The 24546-nt window shown below is 44.4% G+C and overlaps 1 protein-coding gene across 2 annotated transcripts in view; it reads left to right on the forward strand.

Moving 5' to 3' along the window:
- The window catches only part of LOC126175636 (integrin alpha-PS2-like), an 836969-nt gene that overhangs the window by 560182 nt on the left and 252241 nt on the right, over positions 1-24546 (forward strand). For both annotated transcript variants that reach the window (XM_049922524.1, XM_049922526.1), the window contains exon 4: positions 20891-21017. In XM_049922524.1, coding sequence (XP_049778481.1) covers positions 20891-21017 — 127 coding nt within the window. The remainder of the gene's footprint in view (positions 1-20890; positions 21018-24546) is intronic.

Consider the following 24546-nt stretch of genomic DNA (forward strand, 5'->3'; position numbering starts at 1 on the left):
GTGGGTAATACGCAACGCCGTGCTGGATCCCAACGGCCTCGTATCACTAGCAGTCGAGATGACAGGTATCTTATCCACATGGCTGTAACGGATCGTGCACCCACGTCCCTGAGTCAACAGATGGGGACGTTTGCAAGGCCACAACCATCTGCACGAACAGTTCAACGACGTTTGCAGCAGCAAGTACTATCAGCTCGGAGACCATGGCTGCGGTTACCCTTGACGCTGCATCATAGACGAACCTGGGTGCACGAATGGCAAAACGTCATTTTTTCGGCTGAATCCAGGTTCTGTTTACAGCATCATGATGGTCGCATCCGTGTTTGGCGACATCGCGGTGAACGCACATTGGAAGCGTGTGTACGTCATCGCCATACTGGCGTATCACCCGGCGTGATGGTATGGGGTGCCATTGGTTACACGTCTCGGTCACCTCTTGTTCGCATTGGCGGCACTTTGAACAGTGCACGTTACATTGCAGATGTGTTACGACCCGTGGCTCTACCCTTTCATTCGATCCCTGCGAAACCCTACATTTCAGCAGGATAATGCACGACCGCAAGTTGCAGACCCTGTACGGGCCTTTCTGGATACAGAAAATGTTCGACTGCTGCCCTGGCCAGCACATTCTCCACGTCTCTCACCAATTGAAAACGTCTGGTCAATGGTGGCCGAGCAACTGGCTCGTCACAATAAGCCAGTCATTACTCTTGATGAATTGTGGTATCGTGTTGAAGCTGCATGGGCAGCTGTACCTGTACACGCCATCCAAGCTCTGTTTGACTCAATGCCCAGGCGTATCAAGGCCGTTATTACGGCCAGAGGTGGTTGTTCTGGGTACTGATTTCTCAGGATCTATGCACCCAATTTGCGTGAAAATGTAATCACATGTCAGTTCTAGTATAATATATTCGTCCAATGAATACCCGTTTATCATCTGCATTTCTTCTTGGTGTAGCAATTTTAACGGCCAGTAGCGTATTTAGATTTATTTATTATAGTTCCGTAGTACAAAGCATATGGTAAACAAAAGGAAGCAGATCATCGACGTTAGTTTATACATTGATTGACCAGAAATTGGCCACGCCGAGTGCATTAGGTGTCGGTCTCATCAGGTATCTCATGCTGTCGCCGGAGATGGAGAACACTGTAGTAGATGGTTGTTAGCACAGCAACACACTTGCAAAAGAATGTCTCTACAGGAAGGCCCCACTTCTACATCTCGTGGTACTAGGGCGTAGTCCGTTGAGAGCCTTTGATGTTGTCCTCTTCTCTAAATGGCCAGGAGGAAGCTCTTACTTCGGAACCATCCGTTTCTTCAAATGTTGTCATTTCCCTCGCCACGCTGATATCATTGCTTGCTGTGGTGATCCTGTAAGAGCTAGGGTAATTTCCAATAAGCTCTTTCTTGATTTCAGCCGAGGATGCCCTGGATGATAACCATATAAAGGATGGGCTTCCGTACTCATAGACCTGATTTTCTCGCATCTAGCAGCTAACTCGCGTGATATTTCAGGAGGACTATATCAATAAGACATTGGAATTTATTCAGGGGTGTGGATCTTAAACAATCCATGATATCGCAATAGGTCTCATTAAACGCCACACCTATGTTTCTGGCATGTACCGTGCCGAACATGCATATCCAGCACTGGAGTAACACGGCGTTAGCGAACTTGTTTTCAAGGTGCATGAGTGAGCTCCCCCTCACAGTTTCCGCACTAAGTTTTTTCCGACAGACACTTTCTGTTTCAAGTATAGGCATTGTTTCTTATAAGTAAGCGCACAGTGTTTCGGAGTCGGACAGTGCCCAAGAGCAATTCCTTCCCAGATTATGTGAAGGGTTGAGTCTCTTACCGTATGTTGCTTCCGCGCCGACCTCTGACAATTAGCAGGCTGCTGTTTTTCCACGGGAAGGAGAGAGTCAGTCTCTCAGAGCGCTCTTATTCGAGAGAAAAGGCACGCCCCAACTCCTTAAGGAAAACCAGCTTGGTTATCAAACAATAAAGTATGGGCTGATCTGTTAAGTACCTTTCCCCAATCATTTTATTATAAAAAACTTCCATGAAATGTTTTAAATCTATAACGAGTACGTGACAACGAAAAAATTCGTGCAATATTCCAACGCCTTGACGCCTTGTTAAAAAGGCGAAACGAGTCTGGGTTCATAAATAAAATAAGAATATTAATGTGCAGCATGCAAAAGGAGTTTTCCTTGTAAACTAATGCGATTTATACAAAGCTGCTGCGAATTTTTAGTTCTGATGCGTAAGTTAAAATTAACGTTAACTTTCTTCCTTGATTCACGTAGAAGATATAGTCGTATGAAATAGCATAAATCACTCTATGTATTGAAACACCCTATATACACTGAAGAGCCAGAAGTCATGGGATAGCGATAGCACTACACAGATGGCGGTAGTATCACGTGCAAAAGGTATAAAAGAGCAGTGCATTGGCAGAGCTGTGATTTGTACTCAGGTGATTAACGTGAAAAGGTCTCCGACGTGATTATGGCCGCACGACGGGAAATAATAGACTTTGAACGGGGAATGGTAGTTGGACATTTCGGAAATTGTTAGGGAATTCAGTATTCCTAGATCCACAGCGTCAATAGTGTGCCAAGAATACTAAATTTCAGGCATTACCCCTCACCACGGACAACGCAGTGGCCAGCGGCTTTCACTTAACGACAGAGAGCATCATTGTTTGGGTAGAGTTGTCGGCGCTAACAGACAAGCAATACTGCGTGAAATAACCGCCGAAAATAATGTGGTACGCACGACGAATGTATCTATTAGGCAGTGCGGCGAAATTTGACGTTAATGGGCTATGGCAGCAGACGACTGACACTAGTGCCTTTCCTAACAGAACGACATAGCCTGCGGCGCCTCTCCTGGGCTCGTGACCATATCGGTTGGACCCTAGACGACTGGAAAACCGTGGCCTGGTCGGATGAATCCCGATTAAGGTTGGTAAGAACTAATGGTAGCGTGCGTAGATTGTGGCGCAGACCCCACGAGGTCATGAAATCAAGTTGTCAACAATAAACTGTGCAATGTGTTGGCAGCTCCAAAATGGTGTGGCCTGTGTTTGCGTGGAATGGACTGGGTCCTCTGATCCAACAGAACTGATCATTGACTTCAAATGTTTATGTTCGGCTACTTGGAGACCATTTGCAAGTAATCCATGGACTTCATGTTCCCAAACAATGATGTCCTGTAACTGGGCCACAATTGTTCGCGACTGGTTTGAAGAACAATCTGGACAATTCGAGCGAATTATTTGGCCACCCAGATCGCCCGACACGATTCCCATCGAACATTTATGGGACATAATCGGGAGGTCAGTTCGTGCACAAAATCTTGCACCGGCAACACTTGCGCAGTTACAGCCGGCTATAGAGACAGCCGGGCTCAGTATTTCTGCAGGGGCTTCCGATGACTTGAGTCCATGCCAGGTCGAGTTGCTATACTACGCCGGGAAAAAGGAGGACCAATACGATATTAAGAGGTATCTCATGACTTTTTTCACTTTAGTGTACTAAGTTGTATAAATTTTTAAAATCTGCAAATTAGGTACATGCATCGTCACGATCGTCATCATTCACTGTGAAACTTCTTTATTAAATATTTTACTTAAACTGCCGAGTGAAATTGAATGCAAGTGAACCTACTTTCACTTTAATTATTCTTACCATGTCAAAACTGACCCACAATATTCTAACGCAACGCAATCTGACTGCTCAAAAAAATTACAACCTGACTTCAAATAATTAATTCAACAGAATGGCCCTGACTAAAAACAAATCTTAACAATAACATATACATTTCATAAAAATCAAAAATCTTCATTAAGCGAACTACTGCGATACAGCGAGCGTCAATACTGCCAGCAAAATAAAAGATTCTAACTACTAAAGCCATTAACTACTAACAGGCATTTGGTTGGCAAAGGAAAGATTTTGTTGCAAACCAAATAATGTATTTTTTTACCTTAATAATGTGACTCAGACATAAACATAAATCGTCATTGACATCTAGTACAAAGCTATACAGGATGGTCCATGGATAGTGACCGGGCCAAATATCTCATGAAATAATCATCAAACGAAAAAACTACAAAGAACGAAACTCGTCTAGCTCGAAGGGGGAAACCAGATGGCGCTATGGTTGGCCCGCTAGATGGCGCTGCCATAGGTCAAACGGATATCAACTGCGTTTTTTTAAATAGGAACCCCCATTTTTATTACATATTCGTGTAGTACGTAAAAAAATATGGATGTTTTAGTTGAACCACTTTTTTCGCTTTGTGATACATGGCGCTGTAATAAGTGCGTGGTATCACGTAACATTCCGCCAATGCGGACGGTATTTGCTTCGAGATACATTACCCGTGTTAAAATGGACCGTTTACCAATTGCGGAAAAGGTCGATATCGTGTGATGTGTGGCTTTTGTGATCAAAATGCCCCACGGGCGTGTGCTATGTATGCTGCTCGGCATCCTGGACAACATCATCCAAATGATCGGACCGTTCGCCGGATAGTTACGTTATTTAAGGAAACAGGATGTGTTCAGCCACATGTGAAACGTCAACCACCACCTACAACAAATGATGATGCCCAAGTAGGTGTTTTAGCTGCTGTCGCGGCTAATCCGCAAATCAGTAGTAGACAAATTGGGCGAGAATCGGGAATCTTAAAAACGTTGGTGTTGAGAATGCTACATCAACATCGATTGCACCCGTACCATATTTCTATACACCAGGAGTTGCATGGTGACGACTTTGAACGTCGTGTACAGTTCTGTATAATCATGAATAATATTCACTCTCCAAGTCGAACATGTACAGATCGTTAGCCTACGCTAACACTTCAGAACTCTACCCTCCATCAATGCTAACTTCTCAGATCTAACATCCATCACTGCTGGTCGTTCACCACCAATCTGCCCAACAGTACTTCATCACTGCTGGGACTAACTTCCAACTGCCCAACACTACTGGCGATTAACTTCCAACAACGAGTCCAACAAGCCACAGAGTCTCTTACAAAGAAAGCGCAGTAAGAGATCCAATGCAAAGCGCTAAACAGCGCTGCCAACACAGAAGCAGCCCACTTACAACTGCATAAAAACACTTCACTGCATGGGCCTATAGCAACATACGTTCATATTGCTCCTGCATGTTCTCTAAAAAACTCCACCTATATTTTATTAAGTAGTCGCTTCGGTATTCTATAATCTCTTGGAACAGAGTGAAGTAGTTCCAAGAGGCATCTACCGTATATTCGCGTGGCTACATGTACTGCAAAGCTCCATTTTGTTTAATTACGCTCACAACTACATCTTGCACTCCAGTCTGTACGCACGCACGTTATCCTCGATGGTGAGTGTTCATCGGAGGTGAGGGTATCATCTGGAGTGCCCCAGGGAAGTGTGGTAGGTCCGCTGTTGTTTTCTATCTACATAAATGATCTTTTGGATAGGGTGGATAGCAATGTGCGGCTGTTTGCTGATGATGCTGTGGTGTACGGGAAGGTGTCGTCGTTGAGTGACTATAGGAGGATACACGATGACTTGGACAGGATTTGTGATTGGTGTAAAGAATGGCGGCTAACTCTAAATATAGATAAATGTAAATTAATGCAGATGAATAGGAAAAAGAATCCTGTAATGTTTGAATACTCCATTAGTAGTGTAGCACTTGACACAGTCACGTGGATTAATTATTTGGGCGTAACATTGCACAGCAATATGAAGTGGGACAAGCATGTAATGGCAGTTGTGGGGAAGGCGGATAGTCGTCTTCGGTTCATTGATAGAATTTTGGGAAGATGTGGTTCATCTGTAAAGGAGACCGCTTATAAAACACTAATACGATCTATTCTTGAGTACTGCTCGAGCGTTTGGGATCCCTATCAGATCGGAGTGATGGAGGACATAGAAGCAATTCAGAGGCGGGCAGCTAGATTTGTTACTGGTAGGTTTGATCATCACGCGAGGAACTCGGGCGGGAGCCTCTAGAGGAAAGGAGGCGCTCTTTTCGTGAATCGCTACTGAGGAAATTTAGAGAACCAGCATTTGAGGCTGACTGCAGTACAATTTTACTGCCGCCAACTTATGTTTCGCGGAAAGACCACAAAGACAAGACAAGAGAGATTAGCGCTCGTACAGGGGCATATAGGCGGTCATTTTTCCCTCGTTCTGTTTGGGAGTGGAACATGGAGAGAAGATGCTAGTTGTGGTACGAGGTACCCTCCGCCACGCACCGTATGGTGGATTGCGGAGTATGTATGTAGATGTAGATGTAGATGTAGATGTAGAGTAGAAATATGCAAGAAGAAGAAACGCTAGGCACACCTTTGATTCTCTCGCGTCGCTTGTGAGTGGCAGACATCAAGCAAGGCGCCAGGATGACAGTCGGGACTCAACCAGACAAGGGAGGCGCGCCGCTTGTTTCGGCCCCACGAGTGACGGCGGCAAGTGCGGCGACCGGAACCGGAAGCGCGCTGTTAGCTGCATCAGAGCTGCTCCCCCTCGTCTTCTGATAACGCCCCGCCCGCCGCTCGTGTGAAGTAATTTCGGGAGCTCTGACAGACATGGAGGTGACTGACGCGACTCTGTCACCTACACTCGCTCTTACTTCATTTGGACACGGAGATGACTGCCTGCAATCAGTCACTATTTGCCGTTGTCGTGGTCTTCGGTGCGAAGACTGCTTTAATGCAGCTCTCCATGTGCAAGCCTCTTCATCTCTGCATAGCTGTTTCAGGCTACATCCATTTGAACCTGCTTACAGTAGTCATCCTTTGGTTCAAAAAATTGTTCAAATGGCTCTGAGCATTATGGGACTTAACTACTGAGCTCATCAGTCCCCTAGAACTTAGAACTACTTAAACCTAACCAACCTAAGGACATCACACACATCCATGCCCGAGGCAGGATTCGAACCTGCGACCGTAGCGGTCGCGCGGTTCCAGACTGTAGGGCCTAGAACCGCTCGGCCAACCCGGCCGGCCATCCTTTGGTCTCCCTCTGCAATTCTTACTCTCCATTCTCCCTTCCATTACGAAGTTAACTATTCCTTGAAGCCTCAGAATGTGTCACATTAACCGTCTCCTTCTATTAGCCAGTTTTTCCACAAATTTCTTTTTTCCCCGATTCGATTCAGCACTCCCTCCTTAGTTATTCAATCTAACCATGTAATTCTTGCCTTCTGCATGAGAATCACATTTCAAAATCTTCTATTCTCTTCTTGTCTGAACTGCTTATCGTCCAATTTTCACTTCTGCTCAAGGCTACACTCCAGAAATCTCTAGACAAGGCTTTTAACATTAAAATTTATATTGCTATTGCCGCTCTAAATTTTTTATCCTCTCTATTTCGGCCAGTTTCAGTTGTGTGGCTTTCCAAACAGCCAAACTCATCTACGTCCTTCAGTGTCTCATTTCCTAATCCAATTCCCTCAGCGTCGCCTGATTTAATTCGGCTACATTCTTTTACTTTCGCAAACGTTCATCTTCTCTTACGATCCTTACTCGTTCCTCAGCTACTGTTCCCTTGGATGCCCTCCGAGTCTGCTAACTGCAGACGAGTTATTGCTCGTACAATTTTGTAATCCTTCGCTACCTATATTTTATCTCTACTTTCTTCAGAATTTCAAAGAGCGTATTTCAGAAAGAATAGCAATGTCTTTATTTGAGTAACTGTTTCGAAGCGTCACGCTATTCACGAGTGAAAGGAGCGTTGAGCGAGTGATTCCTGGAGCTGAATCAAGGTGGGCATCTCAGACTGTTCGCAGACAGAAACACTCAAAGCGAGTCCAAAGAATTTTTTTTCGGACTGTTCTGCAAATCCCACAGAAAGATGAAAAGGGATTTGACTTTGTTTTAGCCAGTCCGCTTGCCATGTAGCGTAATTCTTTGAGGATTTATTAACTCCCATGCAATAAAATTCAGGAGTCTTAAATTCCATTCTCAGGCCAAGGTTTGTTGGGTGTTGGTTGTCGCGGTCGCATACGTCACTCAGGCTTGTGTCTTGACTAACACTGTGCTTACGAGTTCGAGTGTTGGCGGCCTGTAGAAGTAGTTCTAAGTTTTAGGGGACTGATGACCTCAGATGTTAAGTCCCATAGTGCTCAGAGCCATCTGAACCACTTTTTTGAGGAAGGGATTTAAGTATCCCGTAATAAAAACAAACCAGACTATTGTGACGGGAAACTTTCGAGTGAAGTAAAATGCATTTATAAAGAAATGTGGTATTTATTACAAGGATTTTTGTATTCTTTTGCTGATTTTACCACGTTATTAGCAGCAGTGATCATTTTACAGAACGCTGAAGCCATCAGAATTTTTGAACATTTTGCTGATCTGTCTTGTGTACCATGCAAGTGAGGCTGACATGACGTTTGTTGTCAAGTCAGAAGTTTATTATGCTGTTATTGACGTGTTACAGAGCACAGTGTGGTAATTACCTCACCATGATAATGAATGACCTAAAATTGGCTATATAACCGCAATTGCGATGTTGTCTAAAAAGAAATAACAAGTAAACGGTGAGAGTATTATCATTTACATAGTTTCACAGCGATTTCCCTCCTAAATGTGTAGACACAAAAAATTATTTGGAGATCGGTTTGAGTTTCCTGTCCAAGACGAGGAAGGTTCGGTGAACTGTGGGTCACAGACTGAGCACACCACGTGAACACAGTGTTACGTTTCGAGCACACACTATACATAGCTTGCAGATGACGAAAAATTTTCGCTTGTCGTCAAACCTTCTTTGAACAAGGACTGAAAAACTTGCTTGGGTATATACATCACACTTCTCTGCTTTTACAAACAGTTTTTGCACCAAGTGCAGTTTTATATGAAAATTCACACATTATCCGGACTCACGCCACACGGCCAGCTCGGCTACGCTGCACTCTCGTGGTCGAATCCTAATTATTGACAGCGTTACACGCTTTGCCTATGATAAATTGAAAGACCTTTAAGCATCGTTTACGCTGGAGCCAACTGTGACGCTAATAATCGACACACAGTTTTCACTCGATAGCTACCTTGAATGTAAGCGACAAGACTGATTAGACCATTCAGGTTTTGAAATCTTGTGCCTCTTCACTCTGTTCTCGCCTGGCGGCAGGAAGCAAGGAATTTATCGCCTTTGTCACATCTCCAGTTGGACCACTGAGCAATCCAAAACTGTGATATTCACATAGTATTATTTTGCATGGAAAAAGAGCTATTTTTGACGAAGCAAGCAAAATTACGTAGGAAGAGAAAATATGTAGATGTCTGCAATTTTACGCAAGGAGGCTACAATTGGAGCCAGTACACTTAACACTGAACTGCTGCTTCATCCGTCCTTACCATTTTCTTTCAAAATCTTCGACTGCCGCTTTCCGCTGACTTCTCATTGTAACAGAGGGAGAAGTTTAATAGCAGAACACTAATTACAGACTACTAACATAAACTAAGGACGATTAGCGTTAATACTGTGGTTCTTAGTAGCTGAAGACAGTTTGAATAGCCTAAGACGTGCAGTGACATATGCGAAGTACTCAATGATTACTTTAAAGTACATCCAAGTAAGATAATGTTAATAAAGCACAATTAAAGTAATGTAAAATATCCGTAGACGTGTCACATAAAATACGCTACACTATTTAGTTGGTTGGAGGGGAGATGGTGTGGTGGAGTGAAACGAGATTGTTAGATCAAAAACTCCCAAAATAACAGATATCTGATTATAGCTACCTTTAATGTAAGCGACGAGACTGATTAGATCTTCCAAGTTTTGAAATCTTGCGCCTCTCCACTCTATTCTCGCCTGCCAGCAGGCAATGAAATATCGTCTTTGTAACGTATCCAGTTGGACCACTGAACGCTTTGGCAAACTTCTGCTAATCATATTTTTGTTTATTGGGCATTTTGTGCTGTGGATCTCTAGGTTTCACGGACATTTATGATATGTATAGTCTTCATTCAAGAGCATTACATTCTCATCTGACCACTCCATCGCTCACGCAATTCATGTTGAGTAACAGCAGTAGTTCGTGCACAACAGGCCACACGAATTCTCTCTGCATACTACTCGCCGAAACGGAGAGCGTGTGAGCTTCTCTTGATGTTTTGCTTAACGCAGACAAAATACGAGTGAGCACATGTGAACGAAAAGCAAACACCGCTGAATGCTCCCTCGCATTTGCCTACCATTTATAACAGAGATAAAATACCGCTTCACTTCGATTGGTGCAAACCAGGCTTTAAACACTAAGCATTTCCCGAAGAACTGAAGCATCATAATTCAATCGGCTAGTGGTTTACTTAGACGAGACACGAAATCACACACAATTTACAACACAAATAAATCTGGCTGGGTGAACTTTGATTTGAAGCGCACTCAGATGTGTATGCAGAATTCAGTTCTGAGGGGAGGGAGTACAGGTTTTCACTATGTGCCAGCACATGAAATAAACAATTTGTTGTCAACTCTCCCATTTAATGTACCACCGAGTTCTAGGATTGTAATAACCTAATAGTGTCAGAACGTGTGTCTGTGTGTGCGGCACCTCCTCCCAAACCCGTGGAACGATTTCAACAAAAGTTGACACACAAACAATACACTTTGCAAGTAGACCACTGTGGACATTAAAACCTTGTAGCCCTCTTAGGAGCAGAGATTTCGGAAAAAATATCCTTTTCCAGCCTCTGACCCATAGGCTGCCCTGCACAACGAATGTGTTGTATGGGAGTAGTAGTGGTCTGTTTTATCGACCTGTTTCGTAGGGGCTACTCATGTGGATAGTAACAGCTGGGGGTAGGTTGAGATGGATAGAGGGCAAAGATAGGGGAGAGGAAGAGATGGCAAAGAGGGGCAGGAGGCATGGACAGAAAGATGGGAAGGAGGAGATGGCCAGAGAAAGGGGAGAAGACATGTTGTGCGGGCAGTACCGGCATGCCTTGCGGGGGTTACACATGCAGATGGGTACAGATGTGCAGAGAGGGGAGGAGTTGGATAGTAAGAGAGAGGGGAAGGACAAGGTGAACAGAGATGAGGGAGGGCGATATATGCACATTATTCATGTCGAATCCATACATAAGTTAAGCCATGGAGAAGAGGCTAGTAATGACAGTAAAATTCGCGAAACATTTTAATAATACCGATATATATGTGGGACATAGTGGACAAAGTTGTGATAATGAACTCTACGAGGTGCATTCAAATTCTAAGGCCTCCAATTGTTTTTTCTAATTAACTACTCACCCGAAATCGATGAAACTGGCGTTACTTCTCGACGTAATCGCCCTGCAGACGTACACATTTTTCACAACGCTGACGCCATGATTCCATGGCAGCGGCGAAGGTTTCTTTAGGAGTCTGTTTTGACCACTGGAAAATCGCTGAGGCAATAGCAGCACGGCTGGTGAATGTGCAGCCACGGAGAGTGTCTTTCATTGTTGGAAAAAGCCAAAAGTCACTAGGAGCCACGTCAGGTGAGTAGGGAGCATGAGGAATCACTTCAAAGTTATCACGAAGAAACTGTTGCGTAACGTTAGCTCGATGTGCGGGTGCGTTGTCTTGGTGAAACAGCACACGCGCAGCCCTTCCCAGACGTTTTTGTTGCAGTGCAGGAAGGAATTTGTTCTTCAAAACATTTTCGTAGGATGCACCTGTTACCGTAGTGCCCTTTGGAACGCAATGGGTAAGGATTACGCCCTCGCTGTCCCAGAACATGGACACCATCATTTTTTCAGCACTGGCGGTTACCCGAAATATTTTTGGTGGCGGTGAATCTGTGTGCTTCCGCATTCGGGAGGACGACGGTTCAATCCTGCGTCCGGCCGTCCTGATTTAGGTTTTCCGTGATTTCCCTAAAATCGCTCCAGGCAAATGCCGGGATGGTTCCTCTAAAAGGGCACGGCCGACTTCCTTCCCTAATCCGATGAGACCGATGACTTCGCTGTTTGGTCTCTTTCCCCGAAACCAACCAACCGACCAACTGGCGCTTTGTTTCTGGATTAAAAAATGGCATCCAACGTCTCATCCATTGTCACAACCGACGAAAAGAAAGTCTCATTCATGCTGTCGTTGCGCGTCAACATTGCTTGGCAACATGCCACATGGGCAGCCATATGGTCGTCCGTCAGCATTCGTGGCACCCACCTGGATGACACTTTTCGCATTTTCAGGTCGTCATGCAGGATTGTGTGCACAGAACCCACAGAAATTCCAACTCTGGAGGCGATCTGTTCAACAGTCATTCGGCGATCCCCCCAAAACAATTCTCTCCACTTTCTCGATCATGTCGTCAGACCGGCTTGTGCGAGCCCGAGGTTGTTTCGGTTTGTTGTCACACAATGTTCTGCCTTCATTAAACTGTCGCACCCACGAACGCACTTTCGACACATCCATAACTCCATCACCACATGTCTCCTTCAAATGTCTATGAATTTCAATTGGTTTCACTCCACGCAAATTCAGAAAACGAATGATTGCACGATTCAAGTAAGGAAAACGTCGCAATTTTAAGTATTTAAAACAGTTCTCATTCTCGCCGCTGGCGGTAAAATTCCATCTGTCGTACGGTGCTGCCATCTCTGGGACGTATTGACAATGAACGTGGCCTCATTTTAAAACAATGCGCATGTTTCTATCTCTTTCCAGTCCGGAGAAAAAAAATCGGAGCCCTTAGAACTTGAATGCACCTCGTAGTTGGTAAATGTACGGTTTGGATGTAAACTAGCGTTGAAGGTTGGATCACTTTCAAATCTCTTGTAACACAGTACGCCCACAGCGAAGCCGTTCAGGTCCGACCTACATTTTGTTATCAAAAGTATCCAGACACCTGGCTGAAAATTATTTACAAGTTCGTGGAGCCCTCCATCGGTAATGCTGGAATTCAATATGGTGTTGGCCCACCCTTAGTCTTGATGACAGATTCCACTATCGCAGGCATACATTCAATCAGGTGCTGAAAGGTTCCTTGGGGAATGGCAGCCCATTCTTCACGGAGTGCTGCACTCAGGAGAGGTATGGATGTCGGTCGGTAAGGCCTGGCACGAAGTCGGCGTTCCAAAATATTCCAAAGGTGTTTTATAGGATTCAGGTCAGGACCCTGTGCAGGCCAGTCCGTTACATGGATGTTATTGTCGTGTAACCACTCCGCACAGGCCGTACGTTATGAACAGATGCTCGATCGTGTTGAAAGATGCAATCGACATCCCGGAATTGCTCTTCAACAGTGGGAAGCAGGAAGATGCTTAAAATGTCAATGTAGGCCTGTGCTGCGATAGTGCCACTCAAAGCAACAAGGGATGGGGAGACCCAATTCTATAACAACATTTATTTTGATTCTTTGGACACCTAGAGGTTTACATCTTAATTTTACCAGGATTTGGTATTATTTCACACAAGCCGCCTCCATGAAAAACGCGACCACACCATAATACTACCGCCTCCGAATTTTACTGTTGGCACTACACACGATGGCAGATAACGTTCACCGGGCATTCGCCATACCCACACACTGCCATCGGATCGCCACATTGTATACCATGATCCGTTACTCCACACAACGTTTTTCCACTGTTCAATCGTCCAATTTTTACGCTATTTGCACAATGCGAGGCATCGTTAGGCATTAACCGGCGTGATGTGTGGCTTATGAGCAGCCGCTCGACCATGAAATCAAAGTTTTCTCACCTCTTTCCTAACTGTCATAGTACTTGCAGTGGACCATGATGCAGTTTGGAATTCCTGTGTGATGGTCAGGATAGATGTCTGCCTATTACACATTACGACCATCTTCAACTGTCGGCGGTCTCTGTCAGTCAACAGACGAGGTTAGCCTGTACGCTTTTGTGCAGTACGTGTCCCTGCACGTGTTCACTTCAGTATCACATCGGAAGCAGTGGACCTAGGGATGTTTAGGGGTGTGGAAATCTCGCTTACAGACGTATGACACAAGTGACACACGATCACCTGACTAAGTTCGAAGTCCGTGAGTTCCGCGGAGCGCCCCATTCTGCTCTCTTACGATGTCCAATGACTACTGAGGTCGCTGATATGGAGTACCTGACGGTATATGGCAGCACAGTGCACCTAATATGAAAAATGTATGTTGTTTTTGGGGGTTTCCGGATACTTTTGATCACATAGTATATGTGCTCTAAAGGTACTCACAGCGTAGGCAGTGTTTCAAGTAGTCGTCCGCACGTTCTGCTCTGTGTGACGAAGGACGTCCTTTTCGAAGCTGGAAATGCAGTGTGTCTGTGGAGCACCGCAGTCAACCCTCCTAGTTTCTACCAGCAATCGTCGTAATCGTAATTGATGTGATATCATAATTGCACTCTTCACAGTTTGTGCACGTACAATGAAGCTAAAGATTTGGAAGTGATCAAACCTATTTTATGACAGAACATATTTGCTCCTGGATGCTTATCAAACCTTTCCCCTCTGCAACACCTTGAAACCTGTAACAGCAATTGTGAAACATTCTGCACATACTGACGATGTCATAAACACCAGTCCAAACCACTGATCATTTAAAAAGCGGACCTCGCAGGTGAAAAACATTTTCAAACTTCTAATTACTTTACAAATGAGTTAATGAGTTAGATATTTGACATTACGCATGTATGCGATGAAATCTTTAGAAAATGTTTGAAATTATGTTCAAAATTTGTTGGAAGAAACTTAGTGCTCTCTTTATCAAACGCTGTTTTTTTACGCATCTCAATCATTGTGAAGTTATATATTATTAATTGAGAGTCGTAGAATAATATAATCTTGCAGGCGCATTCATTGATGTATGTAGATACTACCTGCAAAGTGTGTTGCTAATAGAATTAGTAGTGAAGAAGTAATAAATTAAAATGTCATGCGTGCCATTTTAAGCAAAAGCTAGTGTTTCGTGCATCTAAATGTTTATGATGTCATACCTCGTGAACTACGTGTCGTACAATGATATACCGTCAGTTTTGAAGGACGTGGATACAGACTACAAAATGTGTTGCGAAGACAGAAGTAGTAAATTAAAACGTCACGCGTGATGCGGCAGCGTGAACGACGAAAATGTAGTAGGCGATAAATCTTTTTCCTTATCGTTTTGTGGAGAGTGTCATCGAGGAAAAGTTTCATAAAGTTTTGAAATTATATGTGAAGTTTGTTGCAAGTCGCTAAGTGCACTCATTCTCAAATACTGAATGTGTGTAGCCTGTATATTTGCTCCCGAAGAGTTTCGCTACCTCAAGACATCAGTATAGTCTCTATTTGTAATACTTCTCTTATTGTGTTAAATCTTTAAGATTATACCTCTTAATGGGTGGCTTATGGCAGAATTCTAAATTTAGTCAACAAGCAAGTGAAATTTTGAACATCATCATTTTGTTAACCCTGGAAACCATTAGATAGACACATTGCAACTGGAACTTGAACTATAAACTATGAATCATGAACCGGGTTAGCCATTTAGTAATATAGACAAGATATGTTATGTTTTAATCAGATCTGAAGATGGTCACTATGGACCGAAATGGATATTCTGAAGACAATTTTTGTAATCATCTACTGGCGTTAAAGAAACAAATTCTATACTTCCTGGATCAATGTCTTTATCCGCGGTTATGTCGCAGCTTGCAGAAATAATTTGTGAAGTTCCAGCATAACGGAGGGTAGGACCAGCAACATGGATACTATGCCACAGTTGCGATTACAGTAATTTCTTTGTAGCGCCTAGTTTCGGACCATCACCTGTATTTTCAAACAGTAGCCTGAAACGCAAGTCTAATGATACAGTTCACCAATGTACGAGTACATATGAGTAACCAAATATTCTAACGACGAATGCGAACATTTGGTTACTGGTGCGTACGTTGGTGTACTGTATGATTACACTTACCTTTTAGGCTATGGTTTGAAATTGGACTCGATGCCCGAAACCAGTCGTCACAAAAAAATGACTATTAATCGTGTTGTGAATGTTGCAGTTCTTCTTATTTCCGTCCTTGCTAAGAAAATTCGAGAGAATTTCGGCCTCATGTGAGACACCTTTGTAGTTTTGTTCTCACCCAGACATCTTTCAGCACTTTCTATGCTATCTTGAGTGGGTTTATTTTCCTTCTCACACGAAGCTATTGGATATTTGTGCTAGTAGATTTGGGCCTACGACTGAAATGTTTCAGGTTGGCTTGGGATGCGTGGTGATTTGTTATACATCACCTCGTGCACCAAAGACTTATATAAGTTGCCACTTGAACACTCCTTTTGGATGGATATTGTTTGGATGGATATTGTTTACCGAATGTTCGGTCGCCGTTAAGTATTACTAATCAGGGTCCAGCTAGTCTGTGCCCTGAATTCGAGCGCCTTCTTTCTCCACCTTGGCTCAGATTTCGACTCCTTACAGGCTGCACATAAAGCTGCTGAAAATCAACGTCTCGTTCTCATTCATTCCACCACATAAATAAGAAGTGAGACTCAATTCACCTTCTCATATTATCATCAAAATTGCAACTCAGTGCATGATCAATGAGGACAGCAACCAACTCGTATACTGCCCCTCTGTACTACGTACATGACAAATATTATATTCAACTTGATAATTAAAATCGTTTATTATCGTTGACATTTTGCCTTCTTAGATTTCATGGAGCTCTTTCCTCCGCACGGCCCCTCCATGGAACTCGTATCCCCGACTGAGCAGGTAGGTCATCTGACTGCTATCCACTTCCGTACAGTCACTGGGTCCTTAGCTCTGGTATCCGCACCTATGATTTAAAACACCTCCCAACGATGGGGTGCTAACCATTTATCGACTACTCTCAGTCCTGAACATCTTTTCTCTGACGTATGTATTTAAGGATGTGATACTACTGATTCAATAAATGGGATGTATCACTACACTACACAATTTTCACCTTGTCATAGTTTTCGATGTTGTGGCGTTTTTACTTTCTTTGAGTCGTGGTAACACTTATTTCTTGATTTGAACATTTGTCGTTATACGTTCATCTTCTACGATTTGTTCAGCAAACACAGATTCTTCGCCACCATTACAATGACACCTAATGGAGGCGAAAACTCTGTGCATGGTGAGCACATAATAGAAAATGAACATATAACGACAAATATTCAAGTAATTCCTCTGCAATATAAAATGACTATTGTCGCAGCTGTGACGGATATTGGAAGAAAATAAAAATAATTTGTGTACGTATGTGGTTAAAACAGTAGCTTTGCTCCCTTGGAGGATTGGAGGCGTCATGGACCCAACCACGTTCTCCTCCTCTCTCCCCCCACTCCCTCCATCCTTGGTTCTGCGCTCCTCCAGAACAAGAGTGTCGTGCAATTCGAAAGGCACCCGCCGTGCGTCAGCCGCGGCCAACAGAGCGCGCACCCGGCGTCACGTGTCGAGAATCCGTGAATCACTGCAGAGGGCGGACGCTCCGCACTGCCTACGCGCAGACAACTCCGGTCCACCACAGGCGGCTGCTGGCCGCTGAGCCACCGCCGCAATCTCAAAGGCTGCGCCCGCGGATACTCGGTTCCGGCCTTCCTCCGTGGGAAGTCGGCAGCAGCAGCTGCATGTCTGTGCACATCGCGCGAGCCACTCTACAGTGCGTGGCAGAGGGTACGCTGTTTCGATACTTGCCCCGCCCTGTACCATTCAATCCACAAAGGATAATACGGAGGGGTGGCAAGGCAGGCCCCCGCGAAGCCGCCGAAAAAACTAAATGGAAGAAAGCAAACAGAAACATAGACGGAAAGGTACTTTGATTTCTTCTGACAGTCGTGTTCCTACATTCTGCCTATGAGAAGCAGCATTTATACTTGGCCCGCGACTGTAAACGCGGGGTGGCGCAGTGGTTAGCACAACGGCCTCTCATTCGGGAGGACGACTGTTGAAACCCGCGGTCGGCCATCCTGATTTAGGTTTGCCGTCCTTTCCTAAATCGCTTCAGGCAAATGCCGGGATGGTCCCTCCGAAGGCGCACGGCCGCTTTCCTTCTTCACCCTTCCCTAATCCGAGATTGTGCTCCGTCTCTAATCACATGATTGTCGACGGGACGTTAAACACTAATCTCTTCCTCCTCCTCCTCCTCCTCCTCCTCCTCCTCCTCATGTTGTCACAATGTTCTTTTTTATAATATTGTTTCGTCCATGCACCAACATAAAGAAACGACTACAACCGAACACTCGTTTATCGCTAATACGGACTACGTGGCAACAGAGCGTTTGGTTAACAAAGCTGTCGCGTACATAGTTCCCGCAATGTTCGACAATTGTGTTGTTGCTGTTGCTTCGCTAAGACACTGTAGGACCTCAAAGGTCGGCTAGTGAGTGTGCAATCAAATATGCTCTTTGACGGGAGGCTTCCAATTTCTGCCGACTGAGGGATATGTTTGAGCTATAGCCATTCAAAAAGTTTTATAGAATAATTAGTGAAATGGAAAACAAATCTCACGTGTATTACACCATCCCATTTCACTAAAACTACCCGTCAGCAAACACCTTAAATTAAAACTCTGCAAAACATATGTACAGCTGATTTTGGTGCTAAATGTAGCAGAGATACTAAGATAGAAAAAAAATCGCAACACAAGGAGGAGTTGCGCGACATAAACTAAAGTTGATTGGCATATTTCTACAACTGAAAATAGTAGTGAGAGTTAGTGTCGTTTAGATTGGACGTGTGAGCTGACGTTACTCAAGAATGCCTTCAACGTGACAAGGACGCCATTATCAGCACCTCATTGAGTTTGAACGAAGTCATGTAATAGGGATACGAGAAGCGGTGATAGGATCGTAATAAGGGTGCATAGCCCATACGAAACTCTAACAGTGTTGATCACGGAACGTAAATATCGTTCGAAGAAAGAAGACTTAGTCCTCAAGAAACCTTGTTGGTTAAATTTAGAAAAGCTGTATTCGAGGAGAACTGTGTGCCTATTATCCTGCCACTATCATACATTTCGCGTTTAGATCAAGTGGATAAGACGATTAGGGCACGTACAGAGGCATATAGACGGTCATATTTGCCTCGTTTAATACGAGAATGGAACATGAAAAGAAAATCGACAGTGTTGCTACAATGTACTCTCCACCACGCACTGTACTAGGTGCATTCAAGTTCTAAGGCCTCCGATTTTTTTTCTCTGGACTGGAAAGAGATAGAAACATGCGCATTGTTTTAAAATGAGGCCGTGTTCATTGTCAATACGTCCCAGAGATGGCAGCACCGTACGGCAGATGGAATTTTACCGCCAGCGGCGAGAATGAGAACTGTTTTAAATACTTAAAATGGCGACGTTTTCCTTACTTGAACAGCGTGCAATCATTCGTTTTCTGAATTTGCGTGGTGTGAAACCAATTGAAATTCATCGACCGTTGAAGGAGACATGTGGTGATGGAGTTATGGATGCGTCGAAAGTGCGTTCTTAGGTGCGACAGTTCAATGAAGGCAGAACATCATGTGACAACAAACCGAAACAACCTCAGGCTCGCGCAAGCTGGTCTGACGACATGATCGAGAAAGTGGAGAGAATTGTTTTGGGGGATCGCTGAATGACTGTTGAAGAGATCGGCTCCAGAGTTGGCATTTCTGTGGGTTCTGTGCACACAATCCTGCATGACGACCTGAAAATGCGAAAAGTGTCATCCAGGTGGGGGCCACGAATGCTGACGGACGACCACATGGCTGCCCGTGTGGCATGTTGCCAAGCAATGTTGACGCGCAACGACAGCACGAATGGGACTTTCTTTTCGTCGGTTGTGACAATGGATGAGATGTGGATGCCATTTTTCAATCCAGAAACAAAGCGCCAGTCAGCTCAATGGAAGCACACAGATTCACCGCCACCAAAAAAATTTCGGGTAACCGCCAGTGCTTAAAAAATGATGGTGTCCATGTTCTGGGACAGCGAGGGCGTAATCCTTACCCATTGCGTTCCAAAGGGCACTACGGTAACAAGTGCATCCTACGAAAATGTTTTGAAGGGCAAATTCCTTCTTGCACTGCAACAAAAACGTCCGGGAAGTGCTGCGCGTGTGCTGTTTCACCAAGACAACGCACCCGCACATCGAGCTAACGTTACGCAACAGTTTCTTCAAGCCGTGCTGCTATTGCCTCAGCGATTTTCCAGTGGTCAAAACAGACTCCTAAAGAAGCCTTCGCCGCTGCCATGGAATCATGGCGTCAGCGTTGTGAAACATGTGTACGTCTGCAGGGCGATAACGTCGAGAAGTAATGCCAGTTTCATCTATTTCGGATGAGTAGTTAATTAGAAATAAAATCGGAGGCCTTAGAACTTGAACGCACCTCGTACAGGCTTGTGGAATACACGAGGTGTTTCAAAGTGCATCAAACATGTAGGTGCGATATATTGGTTATGCAGCTGAAAGGCAGCAGACCGTAGGCATTGTGCAGTGAACGTATGCAATGTTAGTTGCCTATCATCCAACCATCTGCTCCGCGTGAAAGGAGGTAGGGCGAGCTTCTAAAATATCTTTCTCCACTGACAGGCAATCTTTCTTAAGGTTTTCTTGTTAAAAAATCACCCTATCAGTTTAATGGGGTAGCTTGTATGCAGATGCAGCACACCTGGTTAGTAGACTCTGCAAATTCGGGGAAGTCTTGTCAACCCAGGGCCGGTGAATTCAATAAAACGACGCCTAAAGTTGCTGGGAAGCGTCAGCGAACATTTTGTCTGTAACAGAAGTTGTTCCCCATGTTGTGATCTGTCGCCCCTAGAAGTTTTATGAAAAGACATTGAAACAGCCTGCATATGTTGACGTAGAATTGATCGATCTTCCGACTAAGTGTGCTAGCGGCTGACGTATCAACCTGTGTTGTAAACTGTCACAGTATGCCTCGTGGTGTTGCAGGCGTGCGCGCCGCGGTACGTGTTCTTCCCGCCGACGGCGCCAGAGCCCTTCGAGGACCCTGTGGGCACGTGCTACGTGGCCAGGGACGAGTTCCGGCGCATCACCGAGTACGCGCCCTGCCGCACCAGTGAGTACCACCTGCAAGCTGTTACACGTCTATTGCTTTTCTACTGTCATTCTGTTCTTACTAATCTGTGCTTCCGTTTCATCTTCACGCACTCTCCGCCGCTGGGAAGAATGCGCGATACAGGAATGCTGCCATCATTGGATTCTGCATTGTCTATCCTCCCTCACCCACTTTATTTGTTGCTGATCAGTAAACCAATTTGTGTTGTCTCGCAGTCTTACTGTGAACGTATACAGGTGAAATATATCTTGAATACGACGTCAGTTAGAACATTTAAAAGATATTTGGATCAATACAAGTAAAAACTACTTCTTCAGTCGATGTCTTTGTTGCTTCAGTTGTTTAGGTCCGCAGCTCGTGGTCTAGTGACTAGCGTTGCTGACTGGATCACGGGGTCACAAGTTCGATTCCCGGCCGGGTGTGGTACTTTCTCTGCCCGGGGACTGAGTGTTTGTGTTGTCATCATCATCATTCGTGACAGTGGTAGATTGGACTGCGTACATTATCATCATCAGCTGTCTAGGGAATAACTTCTTGATGCAAGGGTCACTGGATTTTAAGAGATAGTTTGTTGTCACAAAACGCTTCAAGTTTTCTCATTAAGTTACACTTAAATTTTCTTCTTCACGAAATAGTTTCCACAAGACTCTACCATTGCTAAAATTATTTATTGCACTAAATTTCATCCTATATACGACATACACGAATAAACGTCTTCCTTGTACAAAGTCTGGAACTAAACTACGCTAAAAATTACAGTTACTCACATACATTTGTTACTATGAAATTTACTCTTTCATGTCCTTGTTTTTAAGAAACCATTGATACATATTTAGCTTTCCGTACCTCAGTTTGCAAAAACGGAACCCTTATGTGATCACATTGTTGTCCGTTTTTCTGTCTGTCCGACTGTTCAGAACCATTTTTGTCACGAAGGAGTAAACGTATCAAGCTGAAATTTATGTCACTAAAGTCGAAGGTGTCTTTGCGATATAAGAATGTGAATTTTCTAAGTCAATGCAATCAAAAGATACGGCATTTCCGTCACATATGTTGATGCAAACTCACTCATTAAAACCTCGTGTTCGATTCCCGTCTGGGTAGGAGATTTTCTCCGCTCAGGGACTGGATGTTGTGTTGTCCTAATCATTTCATCCCCATCGACGCGCAAGTCGCAGAAGTGGCGTCAAATCAAAAGACTTGCACCCGGCGAACGGTCTACCCGGCGGGAGGCCCTAGTCACAGGACATTTATTTTTAACAGAAAGTTGCTGATTTTTAATTAAAGCTCAGGAAAAAATATTTATTTGTCATTTGTTATCCGACTTCCAACTTTAAATTGGAACATTCTCAAAAGTATTGGAATCCCTGAGGCCGATGTCTTGTCAGTATCGATGTCGAGAAAAGCCAAAAATCGTCGAATTTCTCGATTTCCAGGCTGGATGAACTGTCTACTTATATATAATTATGTTACGGAACCCTTAACGCTCGAGTCCTACTCGTACCTGTCCAGTTTCTACTCAAATAATTTGAATATGAACTACATTAATTACAGTTCTGACTCATGCGTGCCAGTGCCTATATTCTTGCGAGTAATTTATGAAATTATTTGTTTTTTACTAACTTTGTATTCCTTACAGTGACAATTTGTAAGTACATCTGTTACCAATGAAACTGATAGCCACAGGGTTGTTCTTAACAATTATTCAGAATTATTCTACACTGAAGAGTCAAAGAAACTGGTACGCCTGCCTAATATTTTGTAAGGCTCCCGCGAGCACGCAGAAATGCCGCGACACGACGTGGCATGGACCCGACTAATGTTCGAAGTAGTGCTGGAGGGAACTGACGCCATGAATCCTGCAGGACTGTCCATACACCCGTAACAGTAAGAGAGGTGGAGTTCTCTTCTGAACAGCACGTTGCAAGGCATCGCAGATATGCTCATGTCTGGGGAGTATTCCTGGAGCCACTCTGTAGCAATTCTGTGCGTGTGGGGTGTCGCACTGTCCGGCTGGAACTGCCCAAGTCCGTCGGAATGTACACTGGACATGAATGGATGCAGGTGATCAGACAGGATGCTTACGTACGTGTTAACTGTCAGAGTCTTATTTAGACTATCGCCGGCCGTGGTGGTCTAGCGGTTCTAGGCGCTCAGTCCGGAACCGCGCGACGGCTACGGTCGCAGGTTCGAATCCTGCCTCGGGCATGGATGTGTGTGATGTCATTAGGTTAGTTAGGTTTAAGTAGTTCTAAGTTCTAGGGGACTGATGACCACAGATGTTTAGTACCATAGTGCTCAGAGCCGTTTAGACTATCAGAGGCACAATATCACTCAAACTGCACACGCCCCACCCCCTTACAGAGCCTTCACTAGCTTGAACAGTCCCTTGATAACATGCAGGGTTCATGGATTCATGAGGTTGTCTCCATACCCGTCCACGTCCATCCGCTCGATACAATTCGAAACGAGACTTGTCGCAACATGTTTCCAGTCATCAACAGTCCAGTGTCGGTGTTGACAGGCCCATGCGAGGCGTAAAGCTTTGTGTCGTGCAGTCACCAGGTGTGGATGAGGGGGCCTTCGGCTCCGAAAACCCGTATAGATGACGTTTAGTTGAATGGTTCGGACGCTGACTTTTGTTAATGGCGCAGCATTGAAATCTGCAGCAGTTTGCGGAAGGGTTGCACTTCCGTCACGCTGAACGATTCTCTTCAGTCGTCTTTGGTCCCGTTCATGAAGGATCTTTTTCTGGCCGCAGCGATGTCAGAGATTCGATGTTTTACCGGCTTCCTAATATTCACGGTACACTCGTGAAATGGTCGCACGGGAAAATCCTCACTTCATCGCTGCCTCGGAAATGCAGAATCCCATCGCTCGTACACAGACTACAACACCACGTTCAAACTCACTTAAATCTTGATAACCTGCCATTGTAGCAGCTGTAGCCAATCTAACAACTGCGGCAGACACCTGTGTTATATAGGCGTCGCCGACGGCAGCGCCGTATTCTGCCTGTTTAGATATCTCTGACACTTCAGTGTATTTTAAACTTCGCGTAAAATGTACAAACGAGAGACAATTTTGGAATAATACAGTACGGGTTACGAGTGAGTATAATTCTTAACATACTAATCTCAAAATTATTCCATCTTCGCAGAAAATGTTAGTTTTTCGATTTAATACAAATTTAAAAGTTCAAGAAAATATCACAATATACACTACGGGCCACTAAAATTGCTACACCACGAAGATGACGTGCTACAGACGCGAAATTTAACCGACAGGAAGAAGATGCTGTGATATGCAAATGATTAGCTTTTCAGAGCATTCACACAAGGTTGGCGCCGGTGGCGATACCTGCATCGTGCTGACATGAGGAAAGTTTCCAACCGATTTCTCATACACAAACAGCAGTTGACCGGCGTTGCCTGGTGAAAAGTTCTTGTGATGCCTCGTGTAAGGAGGAGAAATGCGTATCATCACGTTTACGACTTTGATAAAGGTAGGATTGTAGCCTATCGCGATT

The sequence above is a fragment of the Schistocerca cancellata genome, chromosome 3 (assembly GCF_023864275.1).
Source record: "Schistocerca cancellata isolate TAMUIC-IGC-003103 chromosome 3, iqSchCanc2.1, whole genome shotgun sequence".
NCBI classification, from domain to species: Eukaryota; Metazoa; Arthropoda; class Insecta; order Orthoptera; family Acrididae; genus Schistocerca; species Schistocerca cancellata.